This window comes from Nomascus leucogenys, chromosome 14 (genome assembly GCF_006542625.1).
Source record: "Nomascus leucogenys isolate Asia chromosome 14, Asia_NLE_v1, whole genome shotgun sequence".
NCBI classification, from domain to species: domain Eukaryota; kingdom Metazoa; phylum Chordata; class Mammalia; order Primates; family Hylobatidae; genus Nomascus; species Nomascus leucogenys.
This window is the reverse complement of record NC_044394.1, coordinates 43,209,183-43,227,585: the sequence shown is the minus strand read 5'-3', so window position 1 is coordinate 43,227,585 and position 18,403 is coordinate 43,209,183. Positions and strand designations below refer to the sequence as shown.

General features: G+C 54.3%; 1 protein-coding gene across 5 annotated transcripts in view; it reads left to right on the top strand.

The window, feature by feature from the left end:
* Positions 1–17,939, top strand: part of TTYH2 (tweety family member 2) — a 48,399-nt gene extending 30,460 nt beyond the window's left edge. For 4 of the 5 annotated variants that reach the window (XM_030827412.1, XM_030827414.1, XM_030827410.1 and 1 more), the window contains 8 exons: positions 4,883–4,952; positions 5,213–5,268; positions 5,775–5,867; positions 6,107–6,199; positions 8,138–8,280; positions 8,988–9,173; positions 9,661–9,739; positions 16,049–17,939. In XM_030827412.1, the coding sequence (XP_030683272.1) occupies positions 4,883–4,952; positions 5,213–5,268; positions 5,775–5,867; positions 6,107–6,199; positions 8,138–8,280; positions 8,988–9,173; positions 9,661–9,739; positions 16,049–16,129 (801 nt within the window). In that variant the 3' untranslated portion in view covers positions 16,130–17,939. The remainder of the gene's footprint in view (positions 1–4,882; positions 4,953–5,212; positions 5,269–5,774; positions 5,868–6,106; positions 6,200–8,137; positions 8,281–8,987; positions 9,174–9,660; positions 9,740–16,048) is intronic. The other variant, XM_030827411.1, reaches the window with a different exon arrangement.
* The last annotated feature ends 464 nt before the right edge of the window (positions 17,940–18,403 follow it).

Sequence of the window (18,403 nt, the reverse complement as noted above, 5' to 3'; positions counted from 1 at the left end):
TCTGGTCCCAGCTCGTAACCTAGAATCCCAGGATCTCAGAACCAAAGGGACTTGTGCCATCTGAACCGGCCCCTCTCGTTACAGATTGGGAAATAGGCCCAGAGAAAGGAAGGGGACTGCCCAGGGTCAGAGCCAGGATAAGACACTCATGCTTCATACTCAGAGAGAAGCCCCCGGCCGCCTAGGCATGCTTAGGCTTACCCATGCCTGGGCTTAGGCGTGCAGAACTGACCAGGTCTCCTGAGAGTGGGTAGGAGTCCGAGCCTCAGACCGGGAATCCCTCCTGCATCAGAAGCTGCTGCTTTGCCAGCTCCCCAGGCCCTGGGACTATAGAATGTGGTGTCTGACTTGCCTTCCGTCCCAATGTCCCAGGACTCCCGCACTCTGAAGCACATGTGCTGTATGTTTCTGGATGTGATGCCTCAAAATGGTTTGAAAAAAAAAAAAAAAGGTGGGGGCTTCCTATGCAGGTCCACATGATCTTTAATGGACCTAACACTGGCGCTAAGCTGTGTGCATGAGGCTGTTCATTCACTGAGCTGACGTTGTTTGCTGGATGGCACTCGATGGTACAAGACGCCTGGGGTTGCGGAAGCCAAGAGGACGTGATGTTTGCTGTTGACAAAGTTCCAGCCTTTGGAAGCAAGACTTGTAGGCAGATCACTGCAACCCCAGGCTTTGATACAGTGGAGCTGCAGTATGTGTGTGTGTGTGTGTGTGTATGTCTTTGTGTGTTTGTGTGTGTGTGTATGTCTTTGTGTGTTTGTGTGTGTGTGTGTTCATGCACATCCATGTGATAGAAGAGAACACAGTTTACCAGGGGAATTCAAGGAACCCCTCACTGATTCAAAGTCCACAGACTAACCCTGGGACATGCATCTGTTCTGCCATAGTGACCTGGGGCTTGATAGGATAAGATGGGGGTGGCTTGTACCAGAAGCTCCCTAACCACACCCACACCTTGTCCAGTGACTTGGGGGCTGGCCACTAGCTCTGGGCATGGACACAGTGCCCTCAGGGACTCTGGCACTGCCTGACTTAGCACCTTAGGCAGAGGCTTGTGCAGAAGGGAGAAGAGGGGGTATGTCTGTCTTTGCTCCCCGCCACCCCAGTGCAGTGATCACGGACCAAGGATGGGTAGAGAAAAGGCCCAAGTCATGTTTGAAAGCATGCAGGAGCTGGGACGGCTGTAAACAGTGCCACTGCTGGCCAGGGTGACGCATGCAGCTGCCTGGCCTGCAGCCTCTCCTCTGGGGCCAGCGGCGCGCACAGGGCAGGGAACGCACGTCGAGCTCCTCCAGGGCCCCTCCTGCTTTCTGGGCAGCCTCTGCCTCCTGGAGGCAGTGGTAGCTTCCAGCTTGCCGCTGTGAGCTGCCCTGTGGTGGCCGCGCCTCCCAGCAGGGGCTCCTCCCTCTCACCAGGCTTCGGTGTTCATGAAAACCAGAGGCCATTTAATCTCCCAGCTGGGCGCCCTGGAATGCGGGGAGCTGGGGAGAAAGGCCATTTCCCTAATTCCTCTAGTCAGGCCCTTGTGTGCGAGAGGGGGAGCAGGCGGTGGAGCTGAATGGGCTTTTGACTGGCTGGAGATGCTGCTGCATTTTAATAGGAAGCCGGGTGAGGAGGAGCCAGGAGGGCGGGGAGGGCGCCGGCTGTCCTGAGGTTATTGTGGAGAGCTTTTGTGTGGCCTCCCAATGCCACCCTGCTCTCTGAGGCCTGTTTTGACAGCCATGGGGCCAGAGGACTGACAAGGCCTCCCCTCCCCACCCCGGACCCCTACCCCTCCCTGTCCCTAGAAAGAACTACACGAGGACAGAGCACTGCCCTGGAGATCTGCTCTGGGTGAGGCAGGGAGAGGAGGGCCGGCAGTACTTGAGCAGCCGAGCTCCAAGCTTCCAGGCCCTGGGGACACCACTCGTGGTCAGCACTGCGAGTCAGGAGGTGTCTGGGATGAGGGGCTAGAGCAGGCAGAGAGGCTGGGAAGCCCTGGAAGAAGGAACGGGGAGGAAATGGGTTCAGCTGTGAGGGGGGGAGGCAAGGGCTGTCACAAGTGCTTTGGCCTCTGAACCCGGGGACAGAGCACTTCCGGGGATTCCTCCAGCCAAAGGGCAGTCAGGCCTGCCCCTGAGTCAGAGGGTGGGAGTGTGGCCTCTGCAGCCACCCTGTCTGGGTCCACATCCTCCCTTCACCCGTTCCCAGCAGTGGAAACCCAGGAAAGTTCGTGAGGTTCTCTGTGCCTCAGTTTCCTTCTAGGTGAATACAGAGAATAACAAGACTTACCTCAAAGGGCTGTTGCTAGGGAAAGATGAGTGGGTTAATCCTGGGAGGCACACAGAAAATGTCCAATAAACAGTGGGCACCACTGGCTTCCTGTGCATTCATCATCATCATGCTAGGGTCACGGGGGGCCCCTTCAGACCCACACCTCCATTCTCAGGAGCTGCCTGCAGGCTCAGCCGTTGCCTGGGCTGGTTACTGGGCAGCCTCTCCCACCTGCCCCAACTATGCTCAGTGACCTCCTTCCTGTCCCCTCTCCTGCCATCCCTATCACCATGTCATGAGTAATGCACACGTGTATTATTCCATTTTCATGCTGCCGATAAAGACATACCCAAGACTGGGCAATTTACAAAAGAAAGAGGTTTAATTGGACTCACAGTTCCACATGGCTGAGGAAGCCCCACAATCATGGTGGAAGGCAAGGAGGAGCAAGTCACGTCTTACATGGATAGTAGCAGGCAAAGAGAGAGGACTTATTCAGGGAAACTCCTGTTTTTAAAACCATCAGATCTGCCAGATGTGGTGGCTCACACCTGTAATCCCAGCACTTTGGGAGGCTGAGGCAGGGGGATCACCTGAGGTCAGGAGTTCAAAACCAGCCTGACCAACATGCCAGAACCCCATCTCTAGTAAAAATACGAAATTAGCCAGGCATAGTGGTGCATGCCTAAAATCTCAGCTACTTGGGAGACTGAGGCAGGGGGATTGCTTGAACCTGGGAGGTGGAGGTTGCAGTGAGCCGAGATCACATCACTGCACTCCAGCCTGGGTGACAGAGTGAGACTCTGTCTCAAAAAAAAAAAAAAATGAGGTCTTGTGAGACTTATTCATTATCACGAGAACAGCATGAGAAAAACTTGCCTCCATGACTCAATTACCTCCCACCAGGTCCCTCCCATAACACATGGGAATTCAAGATGAGATTTGGGTGGGGACACAGCCAAACCATATCAACATGCACACACACAAGTGCATATGCGTCACACATGTACATGCACACACACACAGGTGCTTGTCTTCATTAATAGGAGAGTTGACTCCTCACTGAGTCCCACATCCCAAACCATCCTATGTACCTATCCCAGGAGATGGAGGCTCTAGGGTGGCCAAGGGGTGTGAAGAGCAGGCCTGGCCTGGGAGGGGAAGGAGGGAGTCAGGAAGACCACGTCACTGTGGAGCCTTGGACTGGGGCCTCCTGTCCCTCTCGTTTCTTGGTTCCCAAACTTCTTGGGGGTGACCCAAACTGAGATGGTGGCCTCACTCTTCATTTTCCCAAGGCTTCCCCATCCTCCACTTGGGCTTGGCTGCACTCTCTGCCACTCCAGCCAGGGGGTGGGGGCACACCACCAGGCCTGCTGGCGCCACAGCTCTGATAGGTAATAATAAGCCAGGTTGATGTATTATGAATGCTAGTGGTTTGTGTATAAAGCATTTCTCCCAGAGTCTTAAGTGCGTGCGTGTGTGTGTGTGTGCATGCTCACGCGCACGTGCACACATAAGGCTCTCAGGAAGGTCTGTATCTAGAGGGCTATGTTATTCCCCACCCTTGCTGTACATACATTTTCTAGACCATAAGTGCTGTGTCGCACTAACCTCTAGGTGCTAGAACCCTGCACGGCACCAAGTAAGTACTCCATAAATGTCTATCAACTTAGCAAGTTAGTGAGTGATGCTCTATTGTGGACCCCTGAAGGAGGATGGGGCCACCGGCAGAGCAGGGCACTCAGAGGGGTCCCCTGCCCAGGGAGCATGTGCCAGAGGAGGGGGATGCCCCTAAGGAACAGGCCAGAGAACCTGAGCTCTCCCTGGCTGCTCTGGAAGGCAGAGGCCCCCCAATTTATCCAGTCCCTAGAGCACCCCAGGCCAGATCTGGGGTGCACCTGGCTTGGAGGCCATGTCCTTGCTGCCGCCTCTCCTGGGGCCTGTGTCTGCTCCCACCCTGCCGCATGGGCATTAGCAATCACTTAGCCAGGCCATGCTGTGGGGCCAGGTCCTCCAGCTCATAAGTGGCAGCCACTTCTCAGCTCCATGCCCTTCCCACCCCATGTCTTGGCAGGTGAGGACCTACTCCCAAGACTCACAGATGCTTCAGCACCAACCTCATTCTTTAGAAAGAGTTTGGGGGAGCCTTGACCACCCGTCCCTGTAGGACTTGATCACAGCAAGACAAAATGTAAAACAGATATGAGCAGATGAAGCCATGGTGTAATGAACTCCCACACACACAGCCTGCAGCTGCCCTAGGGCCCAGGATGCTGGCCCCCAAGTGTCTGTCCCAGAAGAGGCATTCGGGAATAAGAGTAACAGCATGCTCTCTGCCCCAGTCACTTTTCTGAGCACTTTACATGCATTGGGTGAATAGCATTATCATCTCCATGTCACAGATGAGGCAACCGGGACACAGGAAGAATAAGTAACTTGTCCAAGGCAACAGAGCTAGGAAGGCGCAGAGCTAGGTTTGAACCCAGGAGGCTGGTTCCAGACTGTCTTTTGCCACCTGGGAGGGAGCTCAAGGGGCTGGGGTGATGGGCTTCTGGCTCCTCCCAGGGCCCCGCTGTCCTGGTATCTGACTTTCCTCCACCCTGTCCCTCTCTCCCTCACTCAGGCCACCAGTGACTTCTGTGTGGCTCCTGACACCTTCATTCTGAACATCACGGAGGGCCAGATCAGCACAGGTAACACACTCTCAGGCCACTGCTGTGGATGCATGGCTGGCTGGACTGTGTGCCCCTACTTACCTCTTTCAGCCCTGTAGCCATGCAACCCCTCCTCAACTCTGAACTTCAAGTCCAGCTCATGCTCTAGGCCATTTGCTAGAAACTGCCTCCCTTGGGACCTCAGGGACGGGGAGGGAGGTCTGGCTTGGCCACCAAGGGTGATAGAGATCTCATCTGGTCATTTGTGAGCTGCCTAATGCCATGCCATTGCCCTGCAGAGGTGACTCGCTACTACCTGTATTGCAGCCAGAGTGGAAGCAGCCCCTTCCAGCAGGTATGGCCCCCCGAGGCCTGCCCTCACCCTGCCCACAGCTGCTCCCCCTTGACCCTAAGCCCCACCACTGACCAGGATGGCGGAGGTGGCAGGGCCTTCCTTGCCTCACCCTGGTTCCCTCCTTAGCTGCTTCTGTGAGGGGGGCATGCTTTTGGTCATGGGTTCTAGATTGGTGGTTAACATGTATGCAGCTCAGTGGGGGAGCTGGTTCCCATGCAGATGCTGTGCAGGAGCTCTTGGGTGGGGCTGAGATTCTGTACTTCTCACAAGCTCCCAGGTGAGGCCAGGGCTGCCGGTCCAAAGACCACATCTGAGCTGCAAGCAGGGAGAAGACTGTGCAGCTCTCAAGAAGCCAGAGGAGTAGGGGGAGACTTCTGCAAGTGGAAGGGCCTGTGCAGCTGCAGCCAGGTGGGAGGGTGGGAGGGGCAGGAGCATAGGCCCCTCTGCCACCGTGGGGCTCCTGGGAGATGGAGCCTCACGGTGGGGCTGTGTCTCTCCTGGCCCAGACCCTGACCACCTTCCAGCGCGCGCTCACCACCATGCAGATCCAGGTCGTGGGACTGCTGCAGTTTGCCGTGCCCCTCTTCTCCACCGCAGAGGTAAGGCAGCTGTGCAGGAAGAGGGGAGCCCCAGATGAACCCTGACAGCCCTTTCCCCTGCCCCGGCCCCAGGGCCAGGCTGTGCACAGCTTGCTGCTGGCTCTACGCCCCTGCCCCTGTGACTCGGCTCCCTCCCTTGGCTCTAGAGGCCCCGAGCACAGCTGCTGTGGTGGTTTTCTCCGCCAGCTCTCCTCCACAGCCCCTCAGCCTCTCTCTCTCTCTCTCTCTTCCCACTTCAGGAAGACCTGCTTGCAATCCAGCTCTTGCTGAACTCCTCAGAGTCCAGCCTTCACCAGCTGACTGCCATGGTGGACTGCCGAGGGCTGCACAAGGTGCATGGGGACCCTGGGGACACGTGGAGAGTGTGAGGGCACCCAGCAGGCCACACCTTCCAGAGAAAAGCCAGTAGAAGCCAAGGGGAGCGATGGCCTGGGCCCCCTTCAGGCCCAGCAATGGAACTGAAGCCAGATAATGGGAAGGGAGGGGGTGCCTGGCCTCTCTCCAGGGGCTGAGACAGGGAGACTCAGTAAAAGGGACCAGGGGTTAGGTATGGGAGGGTTGGATGCAGTTGGCTCTGGGTCACTGGGGGACCCTGAACAATACAAGGGAGGCTCTTCCTCATTGTCCGGACTCCTGGCCATTTCGTCAACACATCTGTCTCCATGGGTTGCAAGTGGATGTCCCAATCCCATTGCCAGAGTCTTCTTTCCAGGAACTTGGAATATCAGACAGATACAATGATGCAGGAAACACATGGGGAGCACGTGAGAGCCCCCCACCCCCAAGCAGTGAGCCAGTGTATGGTGACAGCTTTCACATCCCAGATGGATTTAGTGCAGACACTCTTTGTCATCATCATAGCTGTCAGCTCCATGCTTGGCCCTGTTCTGTGCATTTTATATCCAGTATGTCATTCAGTTCTCACAGTGAAACACGTTATTTCCTAGGAAATTGGCTTGCATGTGTGTGTGTATGGATAGATGCATAGATATAGCTATGTGTGTGTGCACATGCGTGTGTTTGTGTGTGTGTGTGTGCACTTGTGCGGTGTACATGTCTGTGTGCGTGTGTGGTGTATATGTCTGTGTGCATGTGTGGTGTGTGTCTGAGGTTGTGTGGGTGCACCTATGTGGTGTGTGTATGTATGTGTGTGGTATGTGCATGCTTGTGTGCACGTGTGCTGTGCATGTGTGTGTGTATGTGCCAGTATGCATGTGGGGGGTGTGTGTGGTGTGTGCATGTATGTGGTGTGTGCGTGTCTGTGATGGGTGTGTGTGTGTGGTGTGTGTGCATGTGTGTTGTGCGCACGTGTGTGTGCACATGTATGTGGTGTGTGTGGTGCATGTATGCGTGTGTGTGTGCACGTGGGGGATGCATGTGTGTGTTGGGGGTGTGTGTGTGTGTATCTATAAAGATCATCCACCATGATCTGTGCAGGGCCATATCTGTGCAGGACTCTACTGAAGAGACCTGAGTTGGCACATCAGGGGCTTGGGTTTAGATCCTGGTAGTCTGACCTCCGAGCTAAGAACATGGAAGTCACCCATCTCCTCTCTTCTTCCCCTTCGACATCTAATCCCCAGCAAGTCTTGGCAGCTCTCCTCTCAGCTGTACCCTGAATCCATCCATTTCTCTTTCTCTTCATGGCTTCCACCATGATCCCGTCCTGCTCCTCCAGCAGACAGTGGCCTCTTCCCACTTTCTCTTGCCCCCTCACCACCCATGAGCTTTCACACATGCAGCCAGAGCAGTCCCTTTGCAAACTAGGTTGGATCACATCCCTTCCATTCCCACACCCTCCGATGTCTTTCTGACGCCTTTTAAAAGTCTGTACTCCTCTCCTGCATTGCAAGGCCCAGCATGACCCGGCCCCTGCTGGCCTATGTTCTCTCTCTTTCCTGAACAGGCCAAGCCTGTCCCCTTTGCCCCCTCTTCTCAAGGTGTGCTGCTTCTTGCCATCCTGGCCTCGGCTTCAGTGCCCCCGTCTCTGGTTCCCCACCCTGCAACCTCCTCCGCCCTGTTCAGAGCCAGCTTCTTAGTGCCTAGCGCACATAAGTGCTCAGCAAATGTTTCCAGAGTGAACCCAAGAAGCCCCATTGTGTTAGGCTCCAGAGTGCGGACTTTTAATGGTGCTGCAAGGCGCTCGGGATGGGGAGCAGCCAGGAGACCCCAGGTCCAGGCTCGGGGGAAAGGGACTTCCAGAGAAGAGCTTGGCCCCCAGGCTTTGCCCCCACTCCTTCACTAGCTGCATGTCCCTCCTCTTCCTCCAGGACTATCTGGACGCACTTGCTGGCATCTGCTACGACGGCCTCCAGGGCTTGCTGTACCTTGGCCTTTTCTCCTTCCTGGCCGCCCTCGCCTTCTCCACCATGATCTGTGTGGGGCCAAGGGCCTGGAAGCGCTTCACCACCAGGTGGGCTGCCTAGTAAGGAGGGGAGCCTCCCACAGCCTGGGGTTGTCCTGGGAGAGCAGCAGACAGGGGCCTCTGCTCTACGATTTAGCCGATAACCCAGGACTGAGGAGAGCAGCAGAGGGCCTGGGCATTCAGCCCAATAGGCTGGCTGACTTCTACAGAAGCTTCCCCAAGAGCCCACACAGACCGTCCAAAGGAGTTCGGTGGGGCCCAGGGCAGGAGCTGGGGCCCAGGGTGGTGACAGCCCTCAGGCCACAGTCTGGCCTCCCTTCTCCTCTCTTCTCACCAGGACTTTGCGATCTGGAATGAGGAGAGTTCGTGGTGCTGGGAGGGGTGCCCCAGGAATACCAAGAAGGATATATGGGGTCACTGTTTTCAGGGAGCCTGCAGTCCCCTTGAGGAGATGGGCAGGGACAGATGGTGTATAGGCACCTCGTCAGTGGATTAGGCAAGAGGATGCAGGGTAGGGAGGACCCACATGTGCACGGTCAGCGTGGTGGGGCACCTGGAAGAGCTGGTCGTGAAGCTGGGAATGGGCCAGAATGATCTGCAGGAGGCAGGCCGGGGGCCGCGTTTTAGAGGAGCCTCAAGGAGACACACGTGGCCAGAGAGTCCTGGGAGGAAGGTCAGGGAAGCAGGACAGGCCCTGGCTGCCTCAGAGCCTCCTTCACCCTTCACAGCCGGCCATCTTCTACCCGTTGTTCTAGAAACAGAGCCTACGACGACATTGATGATGATGACCCCTTTAACCCCCAAGCCTGGCACCTGGCGGCCCACAATCCCCCAAGGGGACAGCTTCACAGCTTCTGCAGCTACAGCAGTGGCCTGGGCAGTCAGACCAGCCTGCAGCCCCCCGCCCAGACCATCTCCCACGCCCCTGTCTCCGAGTACATGTACGGCCTGCACACACACCCAGGCTGGGTAGCACTGCCCGGACAGCATGTTGGGTGGGGTCCACAGCACCAGGTGGGAGGAGGAAGGCATCCAAGGCCACCCGTGGTCCCCACTACAGCCATGGGGTGCCTGGAGGAAAGGCTCCTGGGGAGCATCTGGTCACCCCTCCACACCCCATGTGCTGGCGGAAGAACCCACTGATGTCAGCAGCCTCTGCCACAAGCCGGTGGGACAGGTGCCAGGCCCGAGAAGCTGCATTTCTCCAGGCCATGCTGCTCCCAGCCTCCGTTGCCCATCAGCCACTTGTCCCCAGGCTTCCCAAGGTGCTCTTCTCCATATCTGCCCACCGCACCCCCTCCACTCTATCTGTGGTTCAGTTCCATCCCCCACCTCCCATGTGCTCACCCATGGGACCCTCCTGTAGAAATCTACACACACCCCCACTCCCACACCATCCCCTCCTGAGCTCTCCTCTCATCCCCACAGGAACCAAGCCATGCTGTTTGGTAGGAACCCACGCTATGAGAACGTGCCACTCATTGGGAGAGCCTCCCCTCCGCCTACGGTAATTGGGGCTCTGGCCCTTCCTTGTTGGGGTAATACGTAAGGACCAAACCTCCTGCCAACCCAGTGAATCCTGTCCACAAAGGCAGAAAAGAATGAAACTGTTCTGTTATTGAGTATGCACTAAACCAGACCGTTGCGGGTATCCCAGGCAGTCCGCTAAGGAGATTGCAAAGACACAAGAAATCTCACTACTTCCCCTAGCCAGGCAGGAACAAGACACAGCCCGCTGCATACCTGTCATCCAGCAAGAGGACTTGATGGCACCATTTGTCACAGTAGTCCACCTTAATCCACTTGCTAATTGGGGTGGCCATCCTGGTTAAGTAATTGCCTTTATTTTTTTATTTTTTTGAGACGGAATCTCGCTCTGTTGCCCAGGCTGGGGTGCAGTGGCACAATATCGGCTTACTGCAACCCAGGTTTCAAGAAATTATCCTGCCTCAGCCTCCCAAGTAGGTGGGATTACAGGTGCGTGCTACAACGCCAGGCTAATTTTTGTATTTTTAGTAGAGATGGGGTTTCACCATGTTGGCCAGGCTGGTCTCGAACTTCTGACCTCAGGTGATCCACCCTCCTCGGCCTCCCAAAGTGCTGGGATTACAGGCATGAGCCACGGCACCCAGCCAGCTAATTGCCTTTATCCAGAGTAAAAACAAAAATATTTCCGTGACAATCAGATCGCTACAACTTGGAGCCAGGCCCCTAAGTGAACTGTCACTGAGAAGGAGATGCGGTGCTGTCTTCCTGATGTTTGTACTTTCAAGAGTTGGCTCCCAGACCTGAAGAAACCATCCCTGGATTGTAACCCCGGCAAGGGCCATATTCAGCCTTTAAGAAGGTTTGCAGACATCTCAAAAGACAGAAATTATTTACAGTGATAAGTTTTCTAAAGGAAATACTGCAAGAAGAGAGGGGGTCTCGTTCCCTTTTTGCACCAGAGAAAATTAAGGAAATTTTTTTTTTTTAAATTTCTGTTTACCTTAATCCTTGGTCTCTCTTGGGCTGGAGGGTGGGTTGGCTGTGGTGGTGGGTCTGGAGGGCCGAACCCGAACACAGCCTTCCTCAATCTGTCTCAGCTCCCCATGTCCCTAGGACTGTGCCCGAGTGGGGCCTGTGCCTCTTGTCCACCCCACCACCTCCAGCCAGGGTACCTCAGATGCAGCCTCAGGGGAGTAGCTTAGGGTGGGGGGTTGAGAAGAAAAGACCATGCTGTCTCATCCCAGAGAAGTATCCAAAGGACATAGAAATACTGGCTGAGACAAAGAGAGCTGCAAACAGACAGTGAAGTGACCACCAAGGTTCAAGGACACAGACTCCAGTGCCAAAGGCCTGGGTTCAAATCCCAGCTCATCGCTTATGGCCTCTGTGACTTTGGACAAGCACTTTGCTGCTCTGTGCGTCAGTTTCTCCATCTATAGAATGGGTATGGGAATACTAGCAAATTCCTCCTCGGTGGTGTGTGCATTAGGCAAATTGATTGTTATCAGAGCATACTTGTGAAGTATCCAGTGAGTGCTGTAGGACAGTGAGCTGTTATTTGTGATTTTCTTCCACCCCACCTTCTCCACAGAGCTGTGGCATTTATTAATTTTACTTTTTTATTTTTTTGAGATGGAGTCTCACTCCTCTGCCCAGGCTGGAGTGCAGTGATGTCATCTCAGCTCACTACAACCTCCACCGCCCAGGTTCAAGTGATTCTCCTACCTCAGCCTCCCTACTAGCTGGGATTACGGGCATGCACCACCACACCTGGCTAATTTTTGTAATTTTAGCAGAGACAGGGTTTCACCAGGCTGGTCGTGAACTCCTGACCTCAGGTGATCCACCCATCTTGGCCTCCCGAAGTGCTGGGACTACAGGCGTGAGCCACCACGCCCGGCCAGAGCTGTGGCATTTATAAGAAAGGACAAGGGGAATCAAAGGCCAGAAGTCTGCCACGGGGTGGGCAGAAGGGTCCTGGAGCCAGGCGTCTCCCTTCATTGGGCCGGGAGAGGCATTTCACTGTCCCGATGCAGATAGTTTGGAAGGGGACATCCAACAGGAAAGCAGAAGCACTGGGACCCGAATACCTGGGACCAGCGTGATAGACCTGGGCCCTGAGGACCCAGGAAGTGCACGCACAGGCACCCAGGGAGTCAGCTTCCCGGTCATGGCGCTTAGTGAAAATCATAGTGTCAGACCCGAGAAAAGAGCAAGTGGGACCCAGTCCCTGTCTTCAGGAAGTTCCAGTCTATAGAAGGGGCACTCAAGAAGGCTGCCTGTAGAAAGTGCTACAAGGTTCTTTGGGACCAGAAAGAAGGAGCTGTCTTTGCTGCTGCTCTAGGGGATTCCAGAAGGTTCTATTTAATAGGTGGCATTTGAGCCACAGTGTAGAGCAGGGGCTCACCCAGGGGCAGTTTTCCCCCCTGGGGACATTTGGCAATGTCTGGAGGCATTTTCATTACCACACTTGGAGGCTGGGGATGGGGGCTGGATGCTGTTGACATCTAGTGGGTGGAGCCCCCACCACAAAGCATGGTGCAGCCCCAAATGTCCGTAGGTTATGGGGCCTGTCCTCTGTGTGTGGGATATAGCAGCATCCCCGGCCTCTACCTGCTAGCAAGCCTGCTGGAACCAATCACCCTGTCATTCATTCCTGTGCCACCACCTTGGTGCTTTTGCCTGGAGCACTTCACCTGCTGTCCCATCCCGCAGCTTTACAAACACAAGCCCCAGCCTCCTGTTGTTCTTTCTTCCTGGCGTCCTTGGGAGTGGGCTGGTTGAACCTGTATTCAAAGTCAGCACCATTTATTATTTATTTTTTTGAGAGAGTATCACTCTGTCACCTAGGCTGGAGTACAGTGGCGCAATCTCAGCTCACTGCATCCTCCACCTCCTGAGCTCAAGCAATTCTCATGCCTCAGCCTCCCAAGTACCTGGGACTATAGGCACGTGCCATCATGCCCAGCTAATCTTTGCATTTTTAGTAGAGACGGGTTTTCGCCATGCTGGCCAGGCTGGTCTCAAACTCCTGGCCTCAAGTGATCCACCTGCCTTGGCCTCCCAAAGTGTTGGGGTTACAGGCATGAGCCACCATGCCCAGCCTAAAAGCACCTTTTAAATGCCAGCCTAGCTTCTCTCACTAATCAGAAGCCTCCCGTGTTACTTTTTCCAACCACCAGCTGCTGTGGCCCCAGGAATGCAGACTGACTTTAATATTAATCTAAGCACAACGTAATTAGGGGAAATCTGCTGTGAAAAAAGAATGACTCTATGCATTGTGATGCCAAATAAAAATGATTTTCAGATTACCTTCTGTTTGAAAGATCCAGGCCACTCGTCCTGCCATTAGCAGAGATAATCAGCAACTGACCTTATTTCCAAGGCTCAAGGACAGAAAACACTTCCTCCCTAGATTTAAGACCTGCCCAGAAACACTTATTGCTTTGGCCAAGTTGACTGCCCAGTCCCACCTAGCCCAGCCTGCCCTGGGAAGACCCTTCCACCTCCATGCCCGGTAAGGGACCTAGAGAGACATCTAATGATGCTGCAGACCAAGGAACCCCACAGCGTGGAGGGTGTGGGTGTCTGCCCCAGTAAAGACAGCACAGCTGGCTGCGCCCCACCCTCCCCGGGGTGCCTGCTCTAAACACTCCTTAGCACTGAGCAAGTTCGAGAGGTGGATAAACTCCTCCCTCTGCTGAGCGCCCTCTCTGGGACAGTCAGGAGACCTCACTGGGTGGGTGATGTCACACCTGGTGATCGGGATATACAGCCTGTCCCTTGCTGGAAATGTTTCTTCCCCCAGTTCTGCCTTCAAGGAATAATCTCTCCTATCCTTTTAGGCACTGTTTCCTGGACTTGATGAACAAAAATGACCCAGGGCAATTAAAATGGAGTGAAGAAAAATGACCCAGGGCAGTTAAAAATACTGACGTTGAGACTTCTCTTCAGACTTATAGAAACAGAATATCTTGGGGAAGGAGCCTGGGAGATTCTAAGTTTAACAAACTTATTATCATTCAAGTTGGGAAATACTGCTTGAAGAAGGAGGGTCTTGGCCAGCACAGTGGCTCATGCCTATAAGTAATCCAGCACTTTGGGAAGCCAAGGCAGGTGGGTCACTTGAGGCCAGGAGCTCGAGACCAGCCTGGTCAACATGGTGAAACCCCGTCTCTACTAAAAATACAAAAGTTAGCTGGGCATGCTGATGGGTGCCTGTAATCGCACCTACTCGGGAGGCTGAGGCAGGAGAATCACTTGAACCCAGGAGGTGGAGGTTGTAGTGAGCTGAGATTGCACCATTGCACTCCAGCATGGGTGACAGAGTGAGATTCTGTCTCAAAGAAAATAAAAAAGAAGGAGGGTCTCATACTTGCATATGCCTCAGAATCACCTGAGGGACCCACTCTGTTTCTGATTCAGAAAATCTGAGTTGGAGCCTGGAGATGTGCCTTTTTTTTTTGGGGGGGGACGGAGTTTCACTCTTGTTGCCCGGGCTGGAGTGCAGTGGCATGATCTCGGCTCACTGCAACCTCCGCTCCCCAGGATCAAGCGATTCTCCTGCCTCAGCCTCCCGAGTAGCTGAGATTACAGGCCCCCACTACCACGCCCAGCTGATTTTTTGTATTTTTAGTAGAGACAGGGTTTCACCATGTTGGCCAGGCTGGTCTCGAACTCCTGACCTCAGGTGATCCACCTGCCTCGGTCTCCCAAAGTGCTGGGATTACAGGTGTGAGCTACCGCACCCGGCCGGAGATGAGCATATCTGACATATTCCTAGGTAAAACTGATGCTGCTGCCCTGGAAACCGTGCTTGGAGAACCACTGCTCTGAGGCCAGCTTCTTCAGCCTCAGAGCTATTGATGGGCAGGGTCATTCTCGGTGGGGGGTTCCTGTACATTGTAGAATGTCTAGCAGCGTCCCTGGCTTCTACTTGCTACATGCCAGTGGCACCCCAGTCCCCAGTTGTGACAACCAGAATATCTCCAGACATTGTCTAATGCCCCTGGGAGGCAAAAACACCCCTGGTTGAGACCTACTGGGTTGAAGAGCCTCATGCTCCCTCCTCCCCAACCCCAGCCCAAGTGGAAGCATTCCATTCCCCTGATGTGAATGGCCTGGACCCCTGAAACTTCCCTAGGTCAGGAGAGTGGCAGCTTCTGGAAGCTTGTTAGAAGTGCAGAATCTCAGGTCCTGTGGACAAGATCCCCAGGTGACCTGTGTGCAGGGTATAGAGTGAAAGGCCCTCTCCACTGCCAAGGATGAGTAACTAAGGTCTGTCAAGCACCTACTCTGTCCCGGGTCACTGCTCCTCCAACTTGAATGCACACTGGAATTGCCTAAAGAGCTCTAAAAACACTGATAGCTCTTTAAAATGCTTAGTTTTATGTAATGTGTGTGATCTTTTTTTTTTTTTTTTTTAAAGAGACAGGGTGTCGCTCCGTTGCCCGGGGTGAAGTGCAGTGGTGTGATCTTAGCTTGCTGCAACCTCCACCTCTTGGGCTCAAGTACCTTCTCCTCCTGCCTCAGCCTCCCGAGTGGCTGGGACTACAGGTGCATGCCACCATGCCCAGCTAATTTTTTGTTTTTTTTGGTAGAGACAGGATTTTGCCATTTTGCCCAGGCTGGTCTTGAACTCCTGGGCTCAAACGATCCTCCTGCCTCTGTCTCCTAAAGTGCTGGGATTACAGGTATGGGTCACCACTGTTATGTGCATTTTGCATCAACAAGAATATACATATTTATATACTGGCGGGTGTGGCCTGGGCATCGGGATGTTTTTAGGCTCCCCAGGTGTTTCTGGCGAGCAGCCCCATTTGAGAGCAGCTGTGTTAAGGCTATTCCTGCTCCATATCATTTCGCCCTTTCAAGAGCTGGGTGCTCTTATGTCCATTTTGCAGGTAGGGAAACTGAGGCTAGAAAAGGCTGGAGAACCTAAGCCAAGGTCACGGGGTAAGATGCACAGCTGGGACTTGAACCTGCTTTTCTGAGTCTCTGGGCCTCTGCCCCCAGCCTGCTGGCTGCTGACTTCTCCTCCGTGCGCTGGTGGACCCTGACGCTGCCCCCACTGTGAGGGGACAGGCTGGGTGCTGGTGGTGTGTGCTGGGGCAGAGTGGACATTGGAGGACAGCTGGTCTGTATGTGCATTTTTTATTTGAGGCTGGGAGCCAGAAGTCCTGATGGATGCGGGGTGGAGGCACGGCCGGGTTTCCCTCATTCCCTAAGACACCCGGCCCAGTTCCACTCTGAGAAGTCCCCGGTACCTTTGCTGGTGCAGTGCTTGGCTGACCCAGCTCTGACCATCCCCTCTCTTCTCTCTTGGCAGTACTCTCCCAGCATGAGAGCCACCTACCTGTCTGTGGCGGATGAGCACCTGAGGCATTATGGGAATCAGTTTCCAGCCTAACAGACTTTCGGGGGTTCCTGCCTCCTTTTTCTGTTTTGTTTTTAATTAGTGCAAATACAAGCTGCATTTCTTTAATAGAAACCAAAGGCATCTGGAGCCCGAGAGGCCTCCTGCTGTGGCAGAGGAGCAGCTGGGATCCCCGACCAAAGCCCCAGAAGGGTCAGAAGACTCACCACATGGGCCAGCCTCTCTCTTCTGCTCCACACCAGAAATGCCCCCAGGTGCTTGGCTGCCTCAGAGGTACCATCCCTGAGCTGGCTGCCTGGCCCTGCTCACCCCTACACCTCGCTCTTGCCAGGAGGGGAGTGGCAGTGAGGAGGGGGCCAGGTCAGGCGCCACCATCAGAGAGCTGCGTGTTCTCTCTGGTCTCACAACCATGACTCTGCCTCTTGTCAGCCCTGCCAAGAGCCCAGACAACCCCTCTCGGAGTCACCTCTGTCCTCTGTTCCCTGCAGGTAACATGAGAAGGGCTGATCAGGAGATGCTCTTTAAGAAGGTCGCACCCCTGATGACACCAGAACAGCCCAAATCACAGTTCCCAGGGCCAGACAGGCTCCTCCTGGGCCACAGAGGGGAGGCGTCAGGAGAGCTCTGCAGTGGGGGGCTAGTGGCTCCGGGGCTGGGGGATCACGGCCTGGTGAACCCCAGTGGGAACAGAGGTGAAAGCCTGCCGCATTCCACCTGTCTCCCTAACCCTCCATTGCCCTGCCTCTATTCCAGAATCAGTGCTGCAGATGTGTTAGCTGCAGATAGTCACGGTCTCAGGTATGAACAGACACTTTGAAACGACTTTAGGTCTTTCTTTTCTCCAGTGTTTTAAACACGTTGATTATCCAAAGAATTGAAACTCCTGGCACATCCAGTTTTTACAACAGATTTGCAGCTCATTCCTTACCCTGGTTAGGTCACTACTTTTGCAGATTTTACTGGCACTGATCTGGAGATCTACAGATCTGGAGGAGACAGGGAGGAGTCGATTCTTAAATAAGGATCAGTGAGACATCCTGTCCCAAGCTACTGTTTGGTGGGGATCTGGGTTCATCTCACCCACAGAGAGAGGATCTTTAAGAGGAGAAAAAAGCCAAGAGGAAAAGCCAGAGTTCCCTGTTCTAGGGGACTAGCCAAATGCTGTCCCTTCCCTGTTGTCTCCAAGTAAGTTTGCCAGAAAAGGTTTTAGCAAAGTGGTACAACTGTGTCTTTATGGGAGGATAGGCCTCTGCCCTGCCCCACCCCCACCACCTGTTCCTACCCAGTGTCCTGGGCCCCTGGCCTGCCAGACCACAGGAGCTTATTGGCCAGGAGGGAATAATGTCCCCCAATACTGCCTGTTGAGGGACTAGAGTTGGGGTCTTTGGTGTTTCCAACCTCCTGCCAACCTAGAGTTCACAACACCAGAGCCCCACGGCCTCGCACACTGAAGCAGGGGAGTGGGGTGACTCGGTGCTTCTGTTTTGGAAGAACCACCTGTCATCAAAACATGGACAAAGCTGGGTGTTCTCAGCTCCCAGCGAAGCCTCCACAACGGAATGGGGCCACAGGGCAGCCGGGACACCCTGTCTCACCTACATTAACCCATGCATACTGTATGCCATAAACTCACTTTGGTATGTCCGCGTCACATGCAGAGAGGAACTCTGTGACGTCAAAGTGTTGCTTCTTAAAGTTTCATTATTGGCAACTAGAGGGTTGTTTTTAATGCATGGAAACTAAACAGATTCCTCGGGGAGTTCCTGAAGGAACCAGGTGGGCAAACCTTTGCTTATATACGTGCGGCCTCACCTGGAAGAGAAATAAACCACTTGTACTAAAATGTGCGTTCCGTCTCTGACTTCCTCAGCTGCAGGGAATAATGAGGGTATTGAAAGTTGGAGCGGTCCCCTCCGGCAGGGTCATGTGGTGGGAGGCTTAGAAGCAGATTCCAGTCGCGATTTCTGTGCCAGGACTGAAAGAGGGGCTTGAATGAATGTCATGGGGCTCTCGCATGGCTTCCAGCTGCTCTTACAGGACCAGGGAAAGGACTTATTTCTGCCCTGATCTTTCTCCAGAACTTCCCCTAAAGGTCACTCTTCTTTTTTCTGTTCTTTTTGTTTTGTTTTGAGACGGAGTCTCGCTCCATCACCCAGGCTGGAGTGCAGTGGCACCATCTCAGCTCACTGCAACCTCCACCTTTGGGGTTCAAGAGATTCTCCTGCCTCAGCCTCCCGAGTAGCTGAGATCACAGGTTCGCACCACCACACCCAGCTAATTGTTGTATTTTTAGTAGAGACAGGGTTT